General features: G+C 43.3%; 2 protein-coding genes across 2 annotated transcripts; one reads left to right on the forward strand and one right to left on the reverse strand.

Moving 5' to 3' along the window:
* Positions 1-1,165: 1,165 nt before the first annotated feature.
* On the forward strand, positions 1,166-9,751 carry LOC308375605 (L-asparaginase 1-like; the record flags this gene model as incomplete). Its single annotated transcript, XM_080851768.1, has 11 exons — positions 1,166-1,193; positions 3,292-3,461; positions 5,339-5,477; positions 5,932-6,058; positions 6,393-6,518; positions 6,952-7,047; positions 7,400-7,526; positions 7,726-7,838; positions 8,321-8,500; positions 8,953-9,060; positions 9,698-9,751. The coding sequence occupies exons 2-11, from the start codon at positions 3,371-3,373 to the stop codon at positions 9,749-9,751; spliced, it is 1,161 nt and encodes a 386-aa protein (XP_080707894.1). The 5' UTR covers positions 1,166-1,193; positions 3,292-3,370.
* A 4,186-nt stretch (positions 9,752-13,937) lies between these two features.
* On the reverse strand, positions 13,938-24,945 carry LOC308375606 (GTPase IMAP family member 7-like; the record flags this gene model as incomplete). The annotated part of the gene is made up of 4 exons (XM_080851769.1): positions 13,938-14,171; positions 18,656-18,763; positions 23,264-23,547; positions 24,936-24,945. The coding sequence occupies 4 exons, from the start codon at positions 24,943-24,945 to the stop codon at positions 13,938-13,940; spliced, it is 636 nt and encodes a 211-aa protein (XP_080707895.1).
* Between the last annotated feature and the right edge of the window lie 1,287 nt (positions 24,946-26,232).

Here is a 26,232-nt window from a genome sequence, read left to right on the forward strand (position 1 = left end):
TGAACTTTCATTCAATGAACGCGTTCAGACACAACACTGGCGCTTGAACCACGTTTCAAAGACCTGGCTTTCTTTGAAGACCACGGCACCAAGGACATGGTATTTTTAAAGATAATAGCAGAGGTGATGATGGAGGAAGAGGTAAGAATATACTCCATATACCGTAGCTAAACTCTCTATTTGTTACTTGAATTTACCTGTGCCTTCCTTAAATTGGAAAAGGAAATCTAGCAGCTAGTCTCCATTATACTTTTTTCTTCATCCTGATCATGTGGATCAACTCAAAACCTAAAGAAAAACCTTAAAATAGGGCAAATAAGTTAAATTGATTGCGTGAGGCATTTGATCCACATGTTTAGGATGAAGCAAACTGTGTTGTGACTGCTTGGTAGGCCTACAGTTAAAAATAAAAAAAATAAGACATTTAGAGAACACTTACACACGTTACATATACATGTTATATTTTGTCAGATACCTTTTTAATGATTTGTTGTATGACAAATAAATGAATCATTATGAATAATATAAAATTGCATTATTTTGTATCGCACCTTGTTGAATCGCATCGTGTCGAATCGCATCGTGTCGAATCGCATCGTGTCGAATCGTACTGCATCGCAATAGGGGTGAATCGTATCGTATCGCATTAGTAGCTGCTTTTATGTATCTTTAATGTATCGGATCGTTGGCAGTGCATCGAGATGTGTATCGCATCTTCCTCAGTGATGAGATGCACATCCCTAGTATAGGTATTTTTACCATTACAATCTGTGGATCATAATTGAACAGCTGTTTGAGTTTACTTTCACTCAAGAACACAAGGAGAGGAAGATGGACGGAGAGCCAGAAGAGCTTTTTATAGTAATATAATCTGTAGCTACAGTGATCTGTGTCATATGGTCTCTTTTTCCATGATTTTGTGGGATTTATAGTTCCATTTCTGACAGACCAGTAATGGCTATAAAGGGAGATACCACAAATCGCAGGAGTTTGTTGCATAGATACAGACAGTTCTTGGTGATGTAGTCTATGGATTGTTCTCATCTCCGATGCAGGACTACATAGTCTGTATTTATTAATAAGGCAACAATAAATGAAATTAAAGTTACCAGCTTTATTGAATGTGTTATGGCTGTTTGAAAGCAAATGTTCAGATGGGTGGATGGCCGGAGGACGCAGCTGTCTCTGGGAAGGTAACTAGGTTCTTCCTTTCTAATTACTTGTCTAGCCTGTAGTGCTGCAAGTTTTTTCCACAAGATTGTTCTATTTAAATCATGCATGTGTTTGTGACGGCATTATTTAGTTTACACTTTACAGATTGTTCTATTTCGTCACCGATTAAATGTTATGCAATTTAGACGTATACCTATTACCTAAACATAATCCAAAACATCTGAGTTCGCGACTAGTCTCGATTGTCTGCTGTTGCGGACATATCGGTGTCGTTTTAACAGCGGGTCTTATCCCCAAGGAGCAAACATACTAATGAAAATGTGCATCTGTACTATAAGTAGGGTTGTCGCAGTGAAGGGATTTCCACTGCAATGATTTAGAGTTGCAAATGGTTTTACTAATGAATGAATTGATCCTGATTTTAGTCCTATATAAATTGGCTTTATTTTTAGGCAATTATTATCTAGCCTATATTGTTGTTTTTCAAATTACATAATGGCAGTTTTATAAAAAGTTACATATATTTAGTTTGTTTCAAATATATTTAGTTTATTGCCAGGCTAAGTACAGAACACAGTTGGGCAATAAGGCACAATAAGAACGCAAGGAAGACTATACCTCCTTCATGAAAATGGTGTAAAACTAAGATAGGAAAAAAAAAAAAGGTAGGAAACAAATGATTCCTTTCCTAGAAGGGCCAGCTGGATGGAGATCCCATTTCTTTGTGGGGACGGGGGGGACGGGACAATACACGGTGACATTTCAGAGAGTAATTCCTGGGGGGGGGGGGGGGCTCTCTTTCTCTCTCTATGCTGTCCTCCTACCGCATCTACCTAGCAGGACTAGACAGATAACACTTTTCTTTGCAGAATTAAGATCATGAATTTCAAGTGAATCCACAAGTCTTGTTTTGCTTGAGTTTACTGAAGTTATCAGCATGCAATTATTCATACAGGACGTTTGATTTTGTAAAACTATCTGCAACAGACAGAAATAAAGAGACACATACATTTCACGTGGAATAATGTGGCATAAAGGTAGCACCACAAGAGCATTTACAAACAGAATTTCGATGTCACTTTTAAATTCTCTAAACAGCATTAAATGTACATACACAAAATATCTACTCACAGACAAATAATATCAAAAGTTCAAACGCAAATGAAGGCTCTCAAGGGGGAAATTCCGCTGCATGTAAATGAACGTCTTCTCCATTCTTATTCATGCCATTGGCAGTGTTGGTGTAGTGTTTTTATGTTAGGACATCACAATGCCTCGTAGAATCATGACTATACATGTGAAACTTAATTGTTTATGATACAAATATTCTCATATTTATTATTATCATAATTATTTAAATCCGAGGATGTCAGAGAGTTGATGTGAACTCAATCAGCAACGATTTCTCACAAATGCAGCCCTTAAGAACATGGACGCAGGCCAATCTGGCGATTTATGACTGTTTAGTGTTCTTACAGTCTGTTCAAAGTTAAGGACGAATACCAGATGAGAAAACTTTCATGAAAGCCAGAATTGTCTCTGGAACTTTGTAACATGTTCTTAACTGTGTTTGAGAATGAGATCCAATGTCTGTCAGTCTCTTAACATATTGTGCATAGGGGCAGTGACAGGGGAGAGAGGAGGAAAAACTGCGTGGCGTTATAAAGCTGAATGGCACTGGGGACAAGCTTACTTAGCCTGTCTGATGACCATGACTGTGACCGGGGTCTGCACTGAATATGCTCCTCTGTCCGTTGAGAGTTATGTGTAGTGGGTGGTGAGCATTGTCCAAGATGGTCAGCAACCTACTCAGGGTCCTTCTCTCCGCCACTGTTGTGAGGCAGTCCAGTTTGGTGTCAACAACAGCTCCCGCCTTCCTCACAAGCCTGTCCAATCGCCCTGCATCCCTCTTCTTTATGCTGCCTCCCCAGCACACTACAGCATAAAAAAGGACACTGGCAACAACAGACTGGTAGAACATGCACATGCACATTCAATCAGCTAGCTGAATAGTTACCATATGTTAAAGTTACACAGCTATTCAGATGCCATCAAAACCTAATTTAACTTGGGACTTATTTATTCATAGCCTGTATCCGTGTTTCATTTTACAAACAGATAATACACACGTCAACTGATTAAAAGTGTTTCAGGAGACACTGCACAGAGAGAAATAGACCATCCAGCTGTATTCACCATGTCACAAATCGTCATGGAACTGATAACAACAAGAAAGGTGCTTGTGATCTACACGGGAGGCACTATTGCAATGTTAGAGAATGACGAAGGTAGGTTGCTGAAATATATTTTTGTGATTTCCCGTAAATGGGGAGGAAATTAATTCAACCCTAACCCTAACCAGGGGCGGATCTAGCCATTTTGGGGCCCTAGGCAAAATATAGACATGGGGCCCTCATTTTTGAAACACGTACACAAAACAAATAACCATCCCAATACTCTTAGAATCGCAATAAACCCATAGTGCACTGCCACTCAACTCTCCACAGTAAAATCAGTTTCAGATTTCTCCAGCCTTTGCCAAAATTACATGTTTATTACTCAAATCAAACGAGAGAGAGAGAGAGATGGAGATTTTCATTCTCTGCCGTGTTCTTTTAGGAAGGCTGAGGACATTTTTCCAGTCGTCCGTGCCGTCAGTGCAGAACCGCTGCTTATTGCAATCGCCAAACAGCCAACAACAGAAACAAACAGCGCGGTCTTTCGTCTTACTGTACACAAGCCAGGACCTCTGGATTTTTTCGCCATTTTTCATGTTCAAATAGTAGTGCGTGCTTGTAAAGCGTCTGCCCTGTTTGTTCTGGGGGAAATCTCCTCGTAATTGCACTGGTCCTTTCTGTACAATTGAACAACGCTCGGAAACTTTTCTGGCCAATGTGCAGGGTCATTTTCACCGAGTTGCACTCTGCTTTGGTTTGAAGTAACGTCATCATATTCTGGACTAGTCCAATGCACAATGGAGGGGGGCATGTGTGCTGGAAAATTATTATTTAGGCATTAGTTCGGCGTTATGTTGATATTTTTGTTATTTTTTTCTACTAGAAATGTGTGTGTTTTTTTTTTTACTTTACTTAAATAATGGCTGGGGGGGGGTCAGATTTGGGGGCCCCTAATAAAGACAGATTTGGTTGGGGCCCTAAGCACTTGCCTAGGTTTGCCTAATGGAAGATCCGCCACTGACCCTAACCCTAACTGAATTTATATAGTGAATTCCTCCACTGTGGAGATTTATGCAAGACATTTCGACAATGATGTTGCAGCCGTATGAACGATGACTGCCTTTGATATCACATATTGATTATCAATGATGTTGCAGCCGTATGAATGATGGCTGCCTTTGATATCACATATTGATTATCAATGATGTTGCAGCCGTATGAATGATGGCTGCCTTTGATATCACATATTGATTATCAATGATGTTGCAGCCGTATGAATGATGGCTGCCTTTGATATCACATATTGATTATCAATGATGTTGCAGCCGTATGAATGATGGCTGCCTTTGATATCACATATTGATTATCAATGATGTTCCAGCCGTATGAATGATAGCTACCTTTGATATCACATATTGATTTGTAATGTGCAGCAAAACCAACACGTGGTTCTGAAGTACATTTTGAAATAGAATTGTTGGTCCATTAAAGTGGCCCTATCAAAGGTGTGTTATTCCAAGCATTCACATAGACGTCATTCTATTTCATCCAACCATCCCACGTATGGTTTTGGCCAAAATTCCAATCACCATGTAACCATGGCAAAATTGTTTTACATCACTTAATTTACTGTTGCGCAACCCTTGCCCTGGGGCCCCATTTTGTTTTAATATGTTTAATGGCAGCTACGCCCACAATTACTTGTTGATTGATTGAGCTGCTTATACTGCTTCATTTGACTTCACTTAAGATTCTTTTATTATCAGTTTTTTTCAGGATTTGTATTGTTTGTTTGTTAAATAACTGAGTGCTCAGTTATTCATATTGAAAACCAGCATGCACAATGAGCCCCCAGGGTAGATTTAGATTTGTTTTCGATATGTAAGATCTGAATGTAGTGGTGTGAATGGGTAATACATAGTATGCCAGTGATGACGATGAAGAGGAGGGTGATGTCAGTGATGAAGATGAGGGTCTATGTATTTCAGGATATCTACAGCCGGTGAGCAAGAAGGTCCTGACAGACTGGCTGTTCCGCCATTTGGTGCTGTATGAGAAGAGACCCAACGAGACTGAGGAGGAGGCTCGAGAACGGCTCACAGTCCAAGAAGGCTGGTTGCTGCTGCAGTAAGTGCAACAACATGATGGTGGGGGTGGTACCAATCCAAGACATTGTTACGATACTCTACTGGGTTACATTGGTCAGCTGTGATGGATAAAGAGCTAAACATAATACAACTACACATTTTTATGTCAATACATCTTTTTAAAGGGATGGATGAAAACTGCATACTGTTAGTAGCTCTGAAAAAGGGTATTCTGTTAGTAGCTCTGAAAAAGGGTATTCTGTAAGTAGCTCTGAAAAAGGGTATTCTGTAAGTAGCTCTGAAAAAGGGTATTCTGTTAGTAGCTCTGAAAAAGGGTATTCTGTAAGTAGCTCTGAGTAATGGTGTTCACTATGTCAATTAAGTATAAATAATTAATATATTGTAATTTAAATGTAAAGTAGCTACATTCACGTGGAACTGTCATGCATGCTAACGAGATTTCTGTCTAAATGCTGCTCTCTTTCTTCCCCAAGCCAAAAGGCTGTGAATGACTACAGCAAAGACTTCAAGGTTCTGTACCACATAGAGAGTCTGGATCCGCCCATTGACTCGTCCAATATGACCCCCTCCAAATGGTTTGAAATAGGAGACATAATTCGGGTAACTATGGTTACTTCTCTGTATGCCTTCAGAGACAGAATTCTGTTTACTATGCTAACTTCTGTAAGCCTTCAGAAACAGAATTCTGGTAACCAAACGAGCTTTGCTTCTCTAACCCTCCAGAGAGAAAATAATTTGTTTACGACTGCGTTGCAATATTGTTTACTGTAAACCCAGACTCTTCCTCCTATTGTGTCTAATTAAGTGTTCATAAGCCTATGCAGTTGACTGCCAGTGATTTAATAAAAAAAAAATGGGGGGGGGACGGGAGGGGACTCGGGAGGTATATTTCTGCCTTCTTAAATATCTCTCTCTCTCTCTCTCTGTACTCCAGGCGGCAGCGGATGACTATGATGGCTTTGTCATCCTCCATGGGACCGATACAATGGCCTACACATCCTCTGCTCTGTCCTTCATCCTGTGGGACCTGAAGAAGCCAGTCATCCTGACAGGCTCCCAGGTGAGACCGCCATACCCACTGTGGTACAACACTGTCTGAACAAGCACTACCTGAGCTGGGATGGCCCACAGAGCCAGAGCGTCTCCCTATTGCTGTGGTATGAGGAGGGTTAGGGTTAGGGTTATATATATATTTTAACCCTAGAGGAGTGTGATATACAAGTATACCCCTTAGACAGGACACCAGTCTATCAGAGGACCATCACCCACGGCGCTGAGCACTAGGCACAGTGCGAGTGCATATCATAACAAGTCTTCAGTTAATCTCCACTAGGAACTGACCCCGCTGGCCATTTAAGGTCTTCTGAGTTTATAGTTTACACCTATAGAATATTACAGGATGTAATTACATGTTGCTGTTGCTGGTGTTCCTTATGTATCATTGCTCTGCCCACCTATATCCTGTTTGTTTGTCTGTCGGTCTGTCCATGCAGAGTCCGTTATTTCACCCACGCAGCAATGCGGAAGACAACTTCATCGGAGCTATACTGATGGCCAGCTGCTACTCAACAAACAAATTTCTGCAACAGGTCAGCAGAGGGCGCTCCAACAGCACTTTACCTTCTACCTCCTACCTAAGACGCATCACTGCCATGTCTCCCTCCCCTTTTTCTCTCATCACTCCCTCCTGTTTTCTGACACTCTTCACTTGAGTTTTGTTGCCATATGTATACATTTTGCCATTCACATGCTGCTGAAAAACTTACTGCAGGATTAAAGGCCAGTGTCTTACTGGAATAAAAGAGCAGTGTCCTGCCTTTGATTCAAATTCTAGATCTAAGCGCAGTCATGTTCCCTTTTCATGTCATGTGTATGAAGTGCCGTTCTGGCAACTGCTCCATGCTGCTACCCTGACCTCTTTGTTTCTTAATGCCTGGACAGGTGATGATCTATGATGACACCAAGCTGTATCAGGGCAACAGGGTGTGCAAGTACAACTGTGACTCCTACAGTGTGTACGACAGCCCCAACGCTGAACCCCTGGCCAGGCTGGAGACTCTGATCAAGGGTACGTTACTGTGAGGTAGTGTACGGACAATAAAGATTAACCCTGAGTGTAATTTGTAACGTTATTCAAAAAAGCAGAGCGAGTGAGTTTTAGATTGATTTAACATTGATTCACTGTGTAGCTATCGTTTTCCTATTTTCAGGAATAACTAAATAACACTGTTATAAATAATGTCATCTCTCACTTCTCTGTCCTGAAGTGCGAGAATGCAAGCCCATATGCAAGCCCAAAGAGCTCAGAGTCAAAGCCTCCATATCTGGATTCCCTGATGTAAGGTTGCTGAAGGTCTTCCCAGGGATAAAGGCTGAGTATGTAAGTGTACCTGGATTCTGCATATGAAGTGGCATGAACTTGTAGGGGGAGAGTGGGGTATGTTGAGCCAGGGGGTAAGATGAGCCACCTCTTGTTTCGAGGAAATTAACCACTAATTTGGTCAAAAAGTTCCATCATTTCACTCTCACCATGAAGGTTTCAAGCACATAAAAGAAGTCATAAGTACGCTTCCATTCAAAAGAAAATAATTCGGTCCAGAGTGAAATTTGGATGTTTTTATTCCGGTGCCGAAGAGAGCTAAAATCATGCCACACAAAACAAAAAAGGCTGCAAATCCGCTCAGGACTAAGTTGCAGAAGGTAACATCTTAAGCTAAATTTTAGGAAATACTTAAAAAAGAACTAGTCTTACCCGTGTTACAGGTAAACTATCATTAACTGTTACCTTTGTACCAGGTTAACTCTTGCTTGCTCTTACATGTATTCCAGGTGAGGTCTCTGTAACTCTTTCCTCTGTTCCAGGTCACTTCTATTCTGAATGGGGCAGATGGTCTCATCCTTGAGACCTTTGGTTCAGGCAATGCACCGAATGACCCCCATCTGATCGATGCCCTGAAGGATGCCGATGCGAGGGGTGTGGTCATTCTGAACTGTACCCAGGTCTACAAGGGCACTGTGCTGCCCATCTATGATGTGTCCTCGGTGAGGTTCCCAGTGCACATGTTCATTAGCTGCTCCCCTCCTCTCTCTGTCCCTCACCTTCACTCTCCATCTCATCTTCCAAGAGCATCAGTGAGAACGTCCGATTACCTGGCTTTACAGCAGTTACATTCCTCCACTTTTTCTCTATTCTTATGTAATATAGTATTTATTGTTACACTAGGTCTCTATTCCTTGTAGCTTGATTGTTCTCACCCTTGTACGTCGCTTTGGATAAAAGTGTCTTCTAAATGACCAAATGTAAATGTAGATCACACTGCAGAGTGTACAGTGTCTCTGTCCCTCAACTTCACTCTTCTCTCTTCAAGAGCAGCCGTGGGCACATCAGATTACCTGGCTTTGTCTTGCAGAGATCCCACTGCAGAGTGCAGGTGAGGTGTGTCTCCCCTCCCTCTACTGACGACTTTCCTTCCCTCTCTTTCCCCGTGTCTCAGGAACTGAGGAAGGCAGTTGTGTCTGGGTATGACATCACCCCTGAAGCGGCCCTGGCCAAAATGGTCTGGACCCTGAGAACTTTCCCAGACCAAAAGACAAGGAAGGAGGTTGGTGGCTTTTGTCCTCCTTGTTGGAATGTTCTATTGTGTTCTATATGAACTATTAAAGGTAGGGTAGCAATCTTGGAGAAACCAGCGAGGGTGAGCTAGACTTATACAACCGAAAAAAATCCCTTCTCTAAAGCCATTCATCCAAAACACATGGACATGAATTGTCTGACAACTATGTACGTCGCTTTGGATAAAAGCATCTGCTAAATGACTAAATGTATGTATGTAAATGTATATAACTGGAGCACTACTAGAGTGCTCCTAGACTAGAGCGATGAGGAGAGGAGAGCAGCAAATTTTCGTCCTTGCTACATCAGCTACGTTGGCTGTATAGTTCAGGGAAATTACACATTCCCCAAAAACAAACCAAATAATTACCTGACCAACAGACACAGCAACCATGGCCTCTCTTTTCAGGCCCTTCGATTCCCTCAGTTGTTGCCATCATTACCTCCTGACCTGCTGGGAGGGTGTAGGGTTTAAGAGATAGGATATAGCTAGGTATGCTAACTGCCACACCATCAACTAGAAACCAACAACCGCCTGGCTTCCTGTCCCTATGGTGGATGCTTTTACTGAACTGTCAAGCTTGGCTTTAAGAACCCTTCGTCCTTATCTCCATTGCTGCCCACAGGCTTCTGTGGCTGAGTGGCTTCTGTGGCTGAGTGGTCGGTCACCTGTCAGCTAGACTGAGAGGAGGCAGCATGTTGGGAAGCTGTGCTCCAAGCTTCTTGTCACAGAGTTTGTTTTTCTGAACTATGGAGGCCTTTTGGTACACAGCCCTTGAAAATTGTGTTTCTCCTCCACCAAGCTGTGGGAATTGCTGCAAATTGCTTTAGATGGTGCCATGGTGTGGATCTGTACAGAAGTGTGTGTGTGTGTGTTTCTGTTCTTTACCTTTAACTATCTCGCTAGTTTGAGCAATATGTCTGCCTTGTAGGTTGTTAGAAAGCAGTGGTGGACAGTAACGAAGTACATGTAATTCGTTACTGTACTTAAGTAACATTTCCATGTATCTGTACTTTACTCAAGTACATTTATTTGGTAAGACTTTATACTTTTACTTCACTACATTTAAAGCGAAAATTATTACTTTTCACTTCTTTACATTTACAGAAACACTCGTTCCTTACTCGTTCCTTTTTTATTTTTAATAAAATACCAAAAGGTCAAAGTGTATCGCGACTATAAACAATCAGTGGCAGCGCCCAGCGCGCGATTATCTGATGAAGTTAACAACAGGTGTCGTCCTGATTGAAGAATTGCAAAGTCACGCTGGAGCTGGAAGCACAAGGTGGTGTACATGCTTATGGTCATTGAGAGTTCTTACTCCTAGATTATTAATATTATTTGTCAGGTAAATGGCTGAGGAGCTGACTGAAACAGAAGTTGGTGCCCAACACCCCTGGCCTTATTTAGCCGAATTGTTTGAATTCATCGAAAAGAAAAAAGAGTCCTATTACTTCAAGTGTCGCCTCTGCATTAAGAACACTACGCTGTCGGAATTCTGGAACTCGCCATCAAATTTAAAAAAGCACACCAATGTAAGTTCACGATTACATGACTACTACTAACAGAGTGGTTATAAATATGCCCCGGTTGATTATATTACATTGAAATACATTACATTAACAGGTGCTTTTATCCAAAGCAATATGCTAGCACCCAAATTATCTGTAGAAGTGCCAGATTCTAAGTGCCAGTTTAATACAGCCTCCCTCACCAAACGTTAACGCCAATTGTGGCCAAGCGAAGTGAACTTCGCAATTTATTCCTATGACTACTCTGTTTATGACAAGTGAAATTAATGGAAAATAAAATAATGAAACTTGAAGGAATGCTTTTTGTGTTGTTGCTTCAAAACCACTTGGTCTTACTTAAAGATAATATAGTTTTGAGTATTTTGGGTTTGATTAGGCAAATGTAAAGCATTGTTTACCTGTTCAAGTATTTTTGAAGGCAGATACTTTTGTGCTTCTACTCAAGTAAAAAAATGAGGTGAATACTTTTACTTTTACTTGAGTAATATTCAATGCAATGTAACTGTACTTTTACTCAAGTACACAATTGGTTTACTTCGTCCACCACTGGTAGAAAGGCACGTAGGCCATCCACTCATTTAATTTCTGGCTAAATACATTGACTGGACGAGCATTTTACAGCAGTGCAAAGGCCACAGATATCTGCCAGTATCTGTGGAGAGACAAGTGCACCTCCAGTCAAAGTGAGTAAAACGGAACATCGCAGAACCACTGTCATCCCCTTTCAATCTTACGTACCTACTGACCTGCATCTTGCCTACTGACCTGCATCTTACCTGCTGACCTGCATCTTACCTGCTGACCTGTATCTAACCTACTGACCTGTATCTTACCTGCTGACCTTTATTTAGCCTGCTGACCTGTATCTTACCTACTGACCTGTATCTTACCAACTGACCTGTATCTTACCTACTGACCTGTATCTTACCTACTGACATGTATCTTACCAACTGACCTGCATCTTGCCTACTGACCTGTATCTTACCTATTGACCTGTATCTTACCTACTGACCTGTATCTTGCCTACTGACCTGTATCTTCCGGTCAGGTCAGCAGGTAAGATGCAGGTCAGTAGGCAAGATACAGGTCAGTAGGCAAGATACAGGTCAATAGGTAAGATACAGGTCAGTAGGTAAGATACAGGTCAGTTGGTAAGATACAGGTCAGTAGGTAAGATACAGGTCAGTGGGTTAGATACAGGTCAGCAGGTAAGATACAAGACAGCAGGTAAGATGCAGGTCAGTAGGCAAGATGCAGGTCAGTAGGTAAGATACAGGTCAGCATGTAAGATACAGGTCAACCCATGGTGATCCACAACATCCTTCTGATCTGCATCCAGTATATTTTGTTGCTCCCCACACAGTGCACATGGTCCTGTACTATGGGCTGGAGGCCAGACTACCCACATTGGCCTTCAATCCAAGATGGAGTCCTCCTCATTCAACATCAAAACAGCTTTTGCTGTCTTCCATTTGGTAGTCTCTTCCTTTGGCCTTAGAACAACCTCTCTGGCCCTATGCATATGCAAAACATGGGGCAAAGAAACATTACGCAATAACACAAACTGCCATCACACACAAATACACTGTTTGTGAGACTCTCATGCTGACCTCCCTGATTCAGGTGTGCTGTTCAGGTTTGTGTGTGGCTGCTGTAGTACACTGACAACAACAGCATGTGTGTGTGTGTGTGTGTGTGTGTTTGTGTGTGTGTGTGTGTGTGTGTGTGTGTGTCTGTGTGTGTGTGTGTGTGAGTCCGACTTAGCCAGTTTCAAATCTAGACTTAAGACCCAACAGTTCTCAGATGCTTTTTAGTAACTGATCGAAGGAATTCTACTTTTCGTTCATTCAATGAATACAATTACCTTGCCTTGCATTGCCTTTGCAACATATATGAAATTCTGAAAAATATTTTTCCCATTTGTGTCTAGAGAATTGATATAATGTGTTTTAGTAACACATGAGAGCTCATAGCTGGAACGTGACTTCAGTCCATGTTGTTGGTTTATCTTCTTATCTGTTTATCAATTTGATGTCTACTTTTCACATTTTCTCTGTCTTATAGCGTGACCTTTGCTCGCAAATGCTAATGCCTGTGAAAATACTTTACCTTATTATAGGAGCCGCATTTAAGTTTATTTTTATTTTCATAATCTATTACTTTTTTGTATTTGTCTTTGGAAAGTTTGCACCCTCTACGGGTGGTGAGGGTGGGTGCTGGACTATAAATTGGTCTGAATTGCACATATGGGGGAGGAAGGCGGGTGACAAAGCCATATCTCAGACAGTTTGATCAAACGCAGCCAACTCAGCCAGCTCAGACAGTTCGGTCAGACATAGCCACGGACTACAGCCTTCTCAACTGGGAGCCTTGGCCTAACCCTGGACTGAATTAATTTACGTATTTTTTGTTACAATAAAACAGTTGGAAAACGCAGCGGGGAATGCAACTGTATTAGATTTATTCAAGGGAACTGGCTGCGAGTCAGACAGACCTGCACCCCCACTCCCTAGATGGGGTTATAGGAAAAAACTTCTCCCAGGTCTTCTTAAGGTTGATAATGTACACACCATCGCTTTTAATTTTGTAGACGTACTGCTCCATCTGGAAGTCGAGGTTGGTACCTTCCAGTGTTGCCACTACACTTATCACCAAGTCCATATACATATACAGTATTGGCAGTCAAACTCTATCCACTTACTTTGTCTCTTAAAATACTCAGTTGCTGTGTATTTTGGTAGGTAGCGAAAGTGTCAATCTTGTCAAATTAATGCAAATAAAATGCAAACATCGAGCAATGACGCTTCAAATAGCTGGTCTCAGGCGGCCATTTGGGTTCAAAAGGCTTGTTGGCTAAACATGCTACATTATGTAGCTGGATGTGCTGTTGGAAGTGGTAAGTAGCACTGAGAGAACAAGTACTAATTCTTTTTTAAAGAATGTATTCAATATAGTAGATGGAAGAAAAGCATTACATGGACAAAAATAGATTGAGGAAATTCTAAAATGAAACACTTGTGTCAAACAAGCAAACTATAATCACTTTAAGTTTTATGAAACTTTATTTCACAGTAATCATAAGCTCAATGGAACATTTGGATACCAAAATACCACCTGGTTCACCGACAACAAGTTTCCTTAAACAAAATATTCAAACACACACTCATGCAACAAAAAAATCTTCAAAGAGAAATCATGAAAATGTAATGCCTAACCATGTAACATAATCACTTGATGATCAATTTATCTTCAGTCTTCATCAAGAACCCTTTGAAAGCCTTCCACCCTCGTCAACAGGAGAGATAAGAAAGTTAGATAGCTGTCTAACTCAGGTCAGTTCCAGGTTAGCTCTCTTTCTGTCATGACCCTCTGTGTCTCTGAGTACATCTCCTCAGTGAAGTAACCTCCCCTGTTTGATGCCATCATCTCATCTATTTTCTTTACCAGCTCAACAACCTGAGTGCGGTCACTGCTGCGGTTGTTAAATAAATGGTATCGTCCACCACAGCTCTGTATCACTTCCCTCAGTTTGGGGTGACCTTTGCTCACGTAGTCACTGATAAGGGCCTTATACATGTGCCCAGGGGTTAAATTGGGATTTTCTATGTAGGGGGGCTCTGATCCGGAGGGGCAAATTTCACAAATCTTTCGAGGATTATGCAGTAAATAAGTTGCCAAATTAAACAAAAAACACATCACCGTTAAAGTTAACTTTGTGAAAAGTAACCTACTAACAAATACTTTCCATTTTCCACCACTTGTTTGTCATGTCATCCATTCATATGGATGTGAATCAATCAATACTAATACAATTATTAGTATTTGTTAGTAGGTTACTTTTCTAAAAAAATATTCACAGGGTCAATGCTAAAATACACTACTCACCCAAAAGCCAGATATCACTAACTTTTTGTGAGTAGTGTATGTTCAAGGACCAATGCATAGCCAGGAGGAAGATTCAGATGATGAGCAACCATCCACAAGCAGTGAAGCAAGCAGCCAACAACTCCAGCATTTTTTATATGTTGCTTAATATGTACTCTGTAGATTTTGAGTGTGTTTGATGAGGTCACATTAAGAGCTGATTCATTGATACAAATAAGTTTGAAATTCATCCAGCTAGGAATGAGAAATGTGATTCGGAGATCGCATAGACTACTTGCTAAATCATTTAGAATTAGCAGCATTGTTCTTTTTAACTAGCGCTTGCGAGTTGACACACCAGTAGCAGGCTATCCCTGCATGTCTAAGGTTAATTTTTCCTGCTTAATGAAAATGCAAGCCCATATCTAATGATATTAGCCTATTGGTGATGATCGACCTCTTTCAAAATACCGTGCACCTTTAATTTTGTTTCTCTTACCTCGCCATTCACCTGTCTACTACGATATGTCTGATGATGACCGATTGACGTTGTGTTGTCTGATCGCGGAGGAGGAGGTGCTGCGCAAGTTTCGTGCGCGATATGCCTACTTCTCAAACTTGCTCCAGATGTCTAGGCCAGCCTTTCCCTACCATTATTTAGATTTTTGTTTTAAAACAACATAGATTTGCAATGGAAAAGTTGTAAATGAGTAGGACAACATTGCTTGTGAATGGACTAGGCAGATTGCCAAAATCGGCTGGAGCTGCTGCGCAGCAGATCTGCTTTGCAGAACTCCAGACCCGGCAGCTTATGTGCCGGGGCTCCGCCCCGGACAGCCCCGGCCCAATTTAACCACTGCATGTGCCACTGAGATCAGATCAGTTTATCGTATCATATTCGCGTGTAGGTGTGAAGATTTTCAAGGGAAACGGCTCTTGTCGTTACCTGTATACATGTGCAAAATGTGAAGCTGTTACATTGCCTCGGGCATGCGCAAAGACCACGGAGATGTGCTCCCACCTGGTTTGTTTACTAACAACATCAACGTGGATCCGCATCGGGCACAGGCAGTGTAGTGGCTTAAAGTTCCCTTCTTTCTATCAGCATATAGTTCTTAATATTTTCTTTGAATAACCACTCTCGGATGGAAAGAAAACGAGTCTACGCATGGATGTGTTTCAACAACGGTAGAAAACTGTGTTTGCTCCATCTTTTACTGGACTCATAATTATATGACACTAGTATTAGTTACAGTTGAGACACCCGAAATAACTTGCATGCGCAGCAATCCTGAGACGTGATTTTTATTTTGCACATGAATACTAACGTCTTCTTTGATCCCAGGAAATTTGAGCACATAACCCATCTCCTTTACGGAGATATTGGCGAAAGTTGTTTAACCTACTTCATTGCAAACGTCTAGTTTTTCAAACGTGTCTAGTTTTTGTGCAGTAGTGAATAGAGTCTCAGTCTACTACACCATACATAGCATATCATGTTTGTAGAAAATGATTAAGGTGCAACAAATGCCAATAAGCATATTTAAATTAAATGATTCACATTGCAAGCAAAATGGTGCGGCTGGAGCACAGGGAGGGACAACGGTGACGCAGTTTGGATGTAGCGACAAACATTTATGTGCTGTAACAAACAGTGTTAACCAGTATGTGAGTAACGTGGCTTTTATTAAAACATAGCGTGTGTAATGTGTAGCTATTTCATTCCGTTTATTAACCTTTCCGGCTGTCTGTATTACTAGCCAGCAGCAGACGTAAAGGAAAGGGAGCATTTTACTCCCCGGCAATCTCTCTACAAACTTCCATATAGACGCAGGATCAGCAGAGGAAAATCTACTTTCCTTTTGGGAGAAACCAGGCCAGTCGTTCCCACGACTACAGTACCTTGCAAAACGAATTATATGCGTTCCAGCAACAGGTGCTGCGAGTGAGCGCTCCTTCAGTGCAGCAGGGCGCGTTATAGAAGCCACGCACTCTCGCCTGAATCCTGACACTGTAGATGCTATTTTATTCCTGCATAGTGCTAAGACAAATTCTAAATAGAACGAAGGTTAGGCATATCAGCAGAGGTATATTTTGGTTACATTAGGATGGCTACGTTTATAGCTTGCGTTTTGGGCGCACCACAATGCCAAGAAGTTTGTCGCGACTGTAATGGCATATTTCATTGTGGGGGTGATTGATAGTTTAAGGCAGTGGTTCTCAACCGGGGGTACGCGTACCCCTGGGGGTACGTGAAGGTAGTCCAAGGGGTACGTGAGATTTAAAAAAAAAAAATATTTAAAATAAGCCTCCATCCAAAAATCATTTAAAAATACTTATTATACGGCTCTTCAGAATGTTCCAAAATGTACGTTGATTTGTATGGGCCATATGTGGGTTAAATGTCTGCGTTCGCAGGTTTGTAATTCCTTGATATTCACTGCTGCGTAAAGTTTATCACCGCTGTCATTGGCAACGCGTTTTTTGCTTCTAATTCACATTGCATAATATTATCATTCCGCAAGTAGTCCGGTTAGTTAATGTAAGGGAAGGTCATTGAAACTTGAAGTCAGAAGGTGGATTGCTCAGCATTTGCGTGCAGAACAATTTTTTTTCTTAGCGGAAATCACAAAATGACAACAAACTCATTCAAAAGAGGTATTCTGGAGGAATGTCTTCTATCGTTTTGGCAAGTAACTGTATAATAAGCGCGTTTTTTTTTCGCGAAAACATGGGAGCTGAACACTCACAACTGCTGCTGCACACAGAAGTGCGTTGGCTCTCTCGAGGGAGAATACTCAAACGGCTGTTGAAATTACGATCTGAAGTACAGACCTTTCTGATTGAGCACAGATCCCCCAATGCCACACAGACTGGCTTGCAAATATGTGCTATCTGGCAGATATATTCAGCAAACTGAACGAACTGAATATGTCTGCAGGGAAAGGACACCAGCATTTTAAACCTGTATGACAAGGATGCACAGGGGGATTTCACCTGCTTTCCTCAGATTGATGATTTTCTCTCTAGTGAGGATGTGGACAGAGCTCCAGTCCAGTTGGTCATCGTGGGACATTAGACCAATTTGATTCAACATTTTAATTTTCAATTTCCTACTTTCCTGACATGGAGGAGAAATCTACACAGCTGGATTGGGTGAAAAACCCATTTCTCTTGTCCGAAGCATGTGGAAGCTCTGTCACTAATCAGGAAACACTCATGGAAGTGTCATCTGACCGTGGGCTCCAGATGAAGTTTGCCACATCCACACTCACACAGTTTTGGATGTGTGTGAAGCAGGAGCACCCTGACCTGGGAGAAAAAGCCTTGGAGCAGCTACTACCCTATGCCTCCACTTCTCTGCAATGACTGTGATCAAAACAAAGCAGAGAAACAGACTGTGCCTGGAGAAGAGCTTGATCACAGCAGTTGCCTCCTTGCCACCAAGACTTACAAAGATTTTCAGCGAAGCATAAGCACAAGTTTCTTACTAAAATGTAATTGCAAACGCACTCAGTTCAATGCCACAATATTCAATGTTCAATCTTCAGTGCTGACAGTTTAATAAATCAGACAATGATAGCATAGAGCTGTGTATAACATATTTTTTTTCAATCAAAAATGCTTTGCGCTGGTTAGGGGGTACTTGGCTCAAAAAATATTTCACAGGGGGTACAAAACTGAAAAAAGGTTGAGAACTACTGGTTTAAGGCTTACGAGACACGGTGTTTTCCGATGTTTTACTGAGTCCTCTCTGTCTCTATCACACACACACACACACACACACACACACACACACACACACACACACACACACACACACACACACACACACACACTAACGGAAGCAAAAAAGGTTTAAATTAAGTGACATCCCTCAAATGTCGCGTCTCCCGCAAACCTGCAAGCTATGAGTCAGCTGTCAGTATTGGAAGAAGCCTTAACGTCTGGAAGATGAAACTTCCTGGGTTATTTTGTTTCGTTAGGCTATTAGTTATATTTTAAAACAGCCAGTCACATTGTAGCCTCTCTCGAAAGCTTCAGACAATCGGCGGAAAAACTAACGGTTTACATCTAGACCCCTTATACATGAGGCAATTGTAACACGTTCGCGAGTTTCTATCGTGGTAGACGCTATGTAACAGCTTTACATTGACGCATGTATAAGGGGCTATAGTCTTACCCACAAGTTCATCACCACGAGTGAACACCACCATCATGTCGTCTGCAGCCTTTTCCCCAAAGAGCTCCTGTAAGGCCCTGACTGCATTCTGCTCCTCCTTAGTGAAGCGGCCCTATAAAATAGGGGATATTGAAGAATCCCCAGAAAGGACTGTATGCTGGTAAATTGAGTGACAATCGCCACAGGCTGTCCGGTAAGAACAGTGCAAGAATGCCAATGTCCAATGTTGTTGAAGGTTTATTGCACACACACATGAAGTGAAGACATGATGACTGATGAATGAACCATGAATATAATTATCTGTGTAAAGGACTTATATCCAAGGAAAATGATGAACTGAATGAAGACCGTGTAATGACTGATTGAACCGTGAACTGAATGAGACAATGATCCGTGGTTTCTATGAATGATAATAACAAGACATACAGATATTTACAATTATGCACAACAAGAATGAATATATATACACGATGAAACCGACCAAGTAAATAACACCCATATACACAAACGTTCTCAATGACGCACGGCAAGTGAATGTCTCTGAATGATTAAATGAAAAGTCCAACAAGCTCCTTGATGCTCCTCTCTCCAGCTCTGCTCCCACAAATGGCCAGAGAGGGGGTCGGGCTTATATAGGGGGAGAGGGGCTGAGATGCATGTCAGGACATGCCTCAGGGGGAGTCTTGAAACTGTCCACTGAGTTATGTGGGGTTTCCTTTGAAACTGTCTTGGTGGTGGCCAAATAGACAGTGGCATTCCACTGTTTACGACCCCCACAGAACCTAGGGATCAGCTGATAGGCTGACCTCTGCCTGGACCCCAGGTCCTGTGACTGGCCCAAACAGCGGGGTGCCTCAGCTAGATGCAGCTGGGTGAGAAGCCTTTTTCACAGCCGCCCCAACTTTGTGAAGCAAAGTTCCTTCCAGTGACTCCAGCCAGTTGCATCCTGTGGGGATGATGGGAGTCTGGCTGCAACGGGCCGCATGTAGGTTCGGTCCATGACCTGGATCTGCGCTGTCCGTATGCTGAGGGGGTATGGTTCGATGCAACCACACCTGATGAAGAAGAATGCGGCCGAGAAAGCTGCCGCCTGAAGTGTGAACAGTCAGCCATTCTGGGGATGACTGGGCTGCTGCGCCGTCTTCGGCACTCAGCACAGCCGTGCTGGTGCTTTCTGATGGCCTTTCTTCCCCCCAAGATCCAGAACCGTCGCCTTAGCTCAGCAAACACCCTCTCCGGGCCCAGATGCCTGAGCCGGCTGTCACCGTCCTGGATGATGAGTTTGGTGATGGGGTGATCCAGTACTATGGGGTACACTGCGTCTTCCTCCAGGGTCTCACACCTGCGGAGCCGCCCCCCCACACGGATCAGCTGGGCCTTTGTGTCGAACTCTGGAGCCAACGTGTGCAGTCTGCTGGCTGCAGAGACAGGTTTCCCTGTGGACAGAAGAATGAATTCCTCCGGGAAGCAGTCTCTCTGAACTGTCCGGAGAAGAGCAAGCTCAGCTTGCCTGAAGTCCCCTGCTGTGGGGTCTGTGGGTGTGGCCGCCCCATGACATGCTCTGATAGAGGCCTCTAGCAGCTCTTGGTAGCTGCTGAAACCCCCTGCCCCTGGATGAGACTGAGCAGAGGTCACTGAGACGTTACCACAGAAGAATGACTTCTGCAGGTCAGCAGGCTTGTAGAGGAATGACTCGTCTCTACCTGCTGGCTTCTTCCTCCTCTTGCTGTGTGCCTTCGCACGGATGGACTCCTGACACAGCCGTGTCCTAGTGCCACCCCGGTGGACAAGGAAGGACTGCTGGAGTGCTTGATGTGGCAGGCAATCCACCTCCACTCTGACGGTTTCCTCCTCCTGTGACCTGACAGTGGCTGCGTCCTGCTTCAACCGTGTGATGTGCTTCACATTCGGGGGAGGCAGGACATCCATCTGCCAGGGCTGAGCCATATGATGAAGCAGCTGAGCAGTTGGAGGATGAGTCCCAGTGAGTAGACACTGAGGGGTGGAGGACTGATGCAAAGGTACCTTGGCCGGGCCTTGCAGTGTCCAACCGAGGCGTGTCTTCAGTGCAGACGGTCCACCTGGTGGGCCGAGTAGCACCCGCTCAACTGGGGTGATGAGATGAGGGTAGTCAGACCCGATGAGGAGCAGCGGTTGGGCCTGATGAAATGACTGCAGAGGCAGACCTCTGAGGTGGTGATAGACCTTCTGCAGGGCTTTGAGCGGGTATGAATGGGTGGATAAGCCTAGCTCTGTTGAGGTGAAAGCTTGCTCTATCCTGAACCGCTTCTGAGGGTGACTGGCTGATGCCACGGAGAATGAGACTGACCTCCCTGGCACAGACTTGACGTCCTGACGGATGGTTCGGAGTGCCAGATTCTCACTCCGTCCGTGAAGACCCAGTTCCTGAGCCGCACTGTGAAGCAGCATTGTGCGCTCGGAACCGTCATCTAGGATGGCGTACGTGTCCATCTTCTTGTTGCCATTGAACAGGCACACCTTCACCAGCTTCAGTAGCATGCGACTACCCCTCCTGGCAGGATCCAGGTAGTACGTCTCTGGTTGATGAATGGCGGTGGCTGGCTTCTCCGGTCTGGCGTTCACCACGTGCAGCACTTCCAGATGCGTCAGATTGCAGGTCTGGCATCTGGCCTTGAGGTAGCACTGCACTGTTGGATGATCCCTTCCACACCTCAAGCACCGTTTCCCATCCTTCATCCAGCTGACCTTCTGATCCTTGCACAGCTGTCTGAATGCTGTGCACTGGTTGAAGTAGTGCTGGATGCTGTCGCAGAATGGGCAGTACTTCGGTGGGTGCTCTGGCTTCCGTGGTGAGGGCTGCGCTGTCTCAGTGGGCTCGACTGCCTTAACAGGTGAGTCACACCCAAGCAGGACAGTGGTAGAACGCACGGCTGGGCTCTGGTTCCCCCTGGCGCCCCTCTGGCGGTCGGGTGGCTCTTCCAGCGGTGTTCTGGACGTGATGAATGGCACCTCATCCTGCTGCGTTGGCACCTGAAACGGTGGTGCGTGAGCAGACGGGCTGTACCCTGGACCCATAGGCATGCTCTGCACATGGTCAGTCAGCACAGCCACAATCTGTGACGGCGGATGATGTGGGCGTGGCACCTGATGCGGCAATCTCTGCTCTGCTGCACTGACCATGTCGTGGTATGACACTGGCGGAGGTGGTGGCGGGAACGTGTCATCAGCTGGTTGGACCGTCAGCGGAGAATGATGAGACGTGGGCCACGGCACACCTTGCAGGTCATCCAATGGCTGAATGAATGCCTGACTGGTTGGCAGCGGCGTGGACGAGAAGCCAGGGACCTGAAGACTGGCTTTGGATACCCCACTGTCCGCGATGTGGAGTCGCCCTGATGGTGGAGCAGCGAAGCTGGTGGCTGGAGCTGGTGGTGCATCTGATGCACACGGTGAAAGGGCTTGGACGATCTGTTGCATGTCCATCTTGAAATGCTGGTAATCATCCCTCATCTCCCTCATTGCTTGGAGATTACCATCCCTCATGTTCTTCATTGCCTGAAGATTGTCATCCCTCATCTCCCTAAGTGCTGAAAGGAATGCCTCTGGGAGTGGGCTTGACTGTTGATGTCCAGCAGGTGGAGCTAGAGAGTCCACATGACCGTGACTGCTGGCTCCACCGTCGGCTTGGTCAGAGAGTGTGTGTGGCAAGTGACGTTTGGGAAGGTCCACCAAATATTCATCCAAGTAACGGGGCTGATGTCCCTCACGGCGAGCACGGGTGTTCCCTCTGGGCAATGACATCTTACTGCAGTAATTGTAGACTCCGGCTCGAAGGACCATATAAAATAGGGGATATTGAAGAATCCCCAGAAAGGACTGTATGCTGGTAAATTGAGTGACAATCGCCACAGGCTGTCCGGTAAGAACAGTGCAAGAATGCCAATGTCCAATGTTGTTGAAGGTTTATTGCACACACACATGAAGTGAAGACATGATGACTGATGAATGAACCATGAATATAATTATCCGTGTAAAGGACTTATATCCAAGGAAAATGATGAGCTGAATGAAGACCGTGTAATGACTGATTGAACCGTGAACTGAATGAGACAATGATCCGTGGTTTCTATGAATGATAATAACAAGACATACAGATATTTACAATTATGCACAACAAGAATGAATATATATACACGATGAAACCGACCAAGTAAATAACACCCATATACACAAACACTCACGTTCTCAATGACGCACGGCAAGTGAATGTCTCTGAATGATTAAATGAAAAGTCCAACAAGCTCCTTGATGCTCCTCTCTCCAGCTCTGCTCCCACAAATGGCCAGAGAGGGGGTCGGGCTTATATAGGGGGAGAGGGGCTGAGATGCATGTCAGGACATGCCTCAGGGGGAGTCTTGAAACTGTCCACTGAGTTATGTGGGGTTTCCTTTGAAACTGTCTTGGTGGTGGCCAAATAGACAGTGGCATTCCACTGTTTACGACCCCCACAGAACCTAGGGATCAGCTGATAGGCTGACCTCTGCCTGGACCCCAGGTCCTGTGACTGGCCCAAACAGCGGGGTGCCTCAGCTAGATGCAGCTGGGTGAGAAGCCTTTTTCACAGGCCCACCTGCATCACCAGCAGGTACAATATGTGGGGCCCTGGACATGAGTATTTAATGCACTTCACTATCTCTCTTTTAATATCTTCTGCATCTCTGTCAGTGTCTAATATACCAGGTGTATCAATCACCTCAATCTCTCTTGGATAAAGCAAACTCCTTCTGTCACAAGTGTCTGTGACATAATTAGCCGAAGACTCTGAGGTAAACTCTTTTCTCCCCAGAATGGTGTTCCCCACAGCACTCTTGCCCACTCCAGTCTTTCCAATCAGCACGATTCTCAGGGGTTCACCTATAAACAAAATACACCATATCAACACACACACTGTATCACATTTACCTCAATAAAATATATATACAGTATATGTACTGTGTAAATTATATATATATTGTATATGTATATACTACATCATCATAACAGCACACACACTGTATCACATTTACCCCAGTAATGTATGGGCTGCTATAGTATAGTATGGTGCTTAACTGTTGCAGTGTTATTTAGATCTGATGTTAGATTTGCTCCAATTGCACATTTAGAAGATAAAGTTCAAGAGAAGCGGAGAAGTTATTGTTCACTTTTAACTAAACAATGGAACAACAAGTTTACCTCAGATTTTGCTATATGGTTGTAACTTTATGACAAATACACATATTTTTGTATGTGTGGAACAGCAAGAATACTCAGTCTTCTCAACATCATAGCTATGGGTGCCTATGGCTTACACCTCATTCTCTCAACCTCCACAGACAGTTGTTGGAAACAGTTCTTTAAAAAAAACATTAATCTTCTGAATTTGTATTTTCAAAAAAGAATGCGTAGTATTTTGCGGAAAAAAATTCAATCAAATAAAAATGAACAGTGAATAGTAAAATTATACCTTTAGGGATAGATGTAGAACCTCCCATTTTCTCTCAGTGTCAGATGAACCTCCACACACATACCGTATGAAACAGGTCTTGGTGTGCTGATCCTTTTTTATAGAATCCCAATAATGGTTGTATTTGCATAATGGTCCGCCTACTTCCTCAGCAGTATGAACTCTGTTCTGCACGGTAGAACTCCAGTACTTCAGCAGTGCATCCTGGCGATTGTTTTAGAACACAGAAGTGCTCTTGGTCTATAACAGCATCATGTCAAACAGTAAGTTTGCCTTCCTCATTATGATTACAGTACACGTATATCCTGTGAGTGAACATGAGATTCATAATCAGCAGCTGCTATCCAAAATGGTAATCTTATCATGGTAACAAAGGAAAGGTCCCCACACTGGATTTGCTCAGACACCTGTGGTCAGGAACGGAGGTGTGAGTGACTGCAATTAATCATAGTATGGGAATGGAGGAGGCCATTGTGAGCAAACAGACAAACAAACAAACAATGACCAACCTCTTTCTTTCTCTCTCTATCTCTTTGTATCTCCCTCTCTGCGCGCATGGACTGAGGTGGCTGAGTGGGGAAGGATGTGTTGTGAGTGTGGAGCGTGACCGCTGTGCCACGAACAATTGTGCTTTTTTGCTGCATCTTTTTTCTATTTCTTTGCTTATTTGTTTTCTGTGTTTTAGTTTTCTTGTTTTGTGCTTTAATTTCTAGTACATAGAGTAGGGTAGGATCATATATTGCCTACCTGGGAGTGCCCCATGAATGGATGGATGGATGGATGACTTAAGTTTTCTTACACAGCGTCATGCTGTTAAAGTAGCATCAACTGCCAGCGTTGGGGACTGTAGTCTTGCAATTAGGGAGATAATTGGCCATGTGAATATTTAACTTTGGCATGAATGAACAATGCCACTTTTATTTTTCTGAGATCGGTGGAAATGGCAAATTATGTGGTTGAAATGAATGGCGACCATATATCCGTCCTGCCCTTGTCAACACCTTCAGAAAAGTTACCCTAATGTGCCACCCTTCATCAATGATGAGGTTTTGGTTGAGACCCTTTCACAGAATAGTAAATTAGTTTCGCCAATGAACCACCGCTTTTGAAGCAACTAGTGTCCTTCAGACCTTCTGTCTTCATGATACAAATATCATGAATTAGATCTGACCTTAAAGTTGATAACTTTAATGTAATCTATGTTATGACAAACACGATGAAATGTTTTGGATGTGGGCAAATGGGATATGTCTTAAGAGCATATCCTGAAACACGAAAAGACCCTGATAGTGCAAGGTGCAACAGAGAAGAAGGGATTATGCTAACGCTGGTGTAGCCACGGATGGTGAGGCAGCAGAAACAAGTCATGCCCAGACCACAGCAGTGGAGGATGAAGTGCCACAGGACAAAAGGTTTAATGACGATCAAGACACTGTGGAAAAGTCAGTGGGTGATGAGACATCTAGTGCTGATGAGACAGATGAGTGCATGCAAACCACACTAAAAAGCACTAACTCAATGGCTGATATTGAAAATGTTTTGGTCAATGTTGATGACGAGAGAAGTTCTTTAATGGAAACTAAGTAGACTCTCTTCAAAGTACCGCAAAAGTGAGAGATCTCTTGCTAAGGATATTGAGTCCTTCCTCACAAGTTCATAATCTATAGATTATTTGTATTTGTGTTTGGATAGTGTGCACCCTCTCCAGATGGTGAGGGTGGGTGCTGCAGGAGCCTTGGCTTAACCCTGGACCGAATGAATTTAAGGGTCTTGTTTATTTTTTGTTACAATAAAACAGTTTTGAAAACACAACGGTAAAGCGACCATATTGGATTTATTCAAGGGAACTTGCTGCGAGTCAGACAGACCTGCATCCGCACTGCACAGGTGGTAACCACAGAAAGGGTTATAGGGAAAAACTGAGTTTTGCCACTACACTTATCAACATAACCATTAAGTACATATACATGTATTGGCAGTAAGACTCTGCCCACACACTTTGTCTCTTGAAATTCTTAGTTGCTGTGTATTTTGGTAAAGTAGCGAAAGTGTTAATCTTGTCAAATGAATGCAATTAAAATGCAAACATCCAGCAA

This window comes from Sprattus sprattus (assembly GCF_963457725.1).
Source record: "Sprattus sprattus genome assembly, chromosome: 14".
In the NCBI taxonomy this organism is placed as follows: Eukaryota; Metazoa; Chordata; class Actinopteri; order Clupeiformes; family Clupeidae; genus Sprattus; species Sprattus sprattus.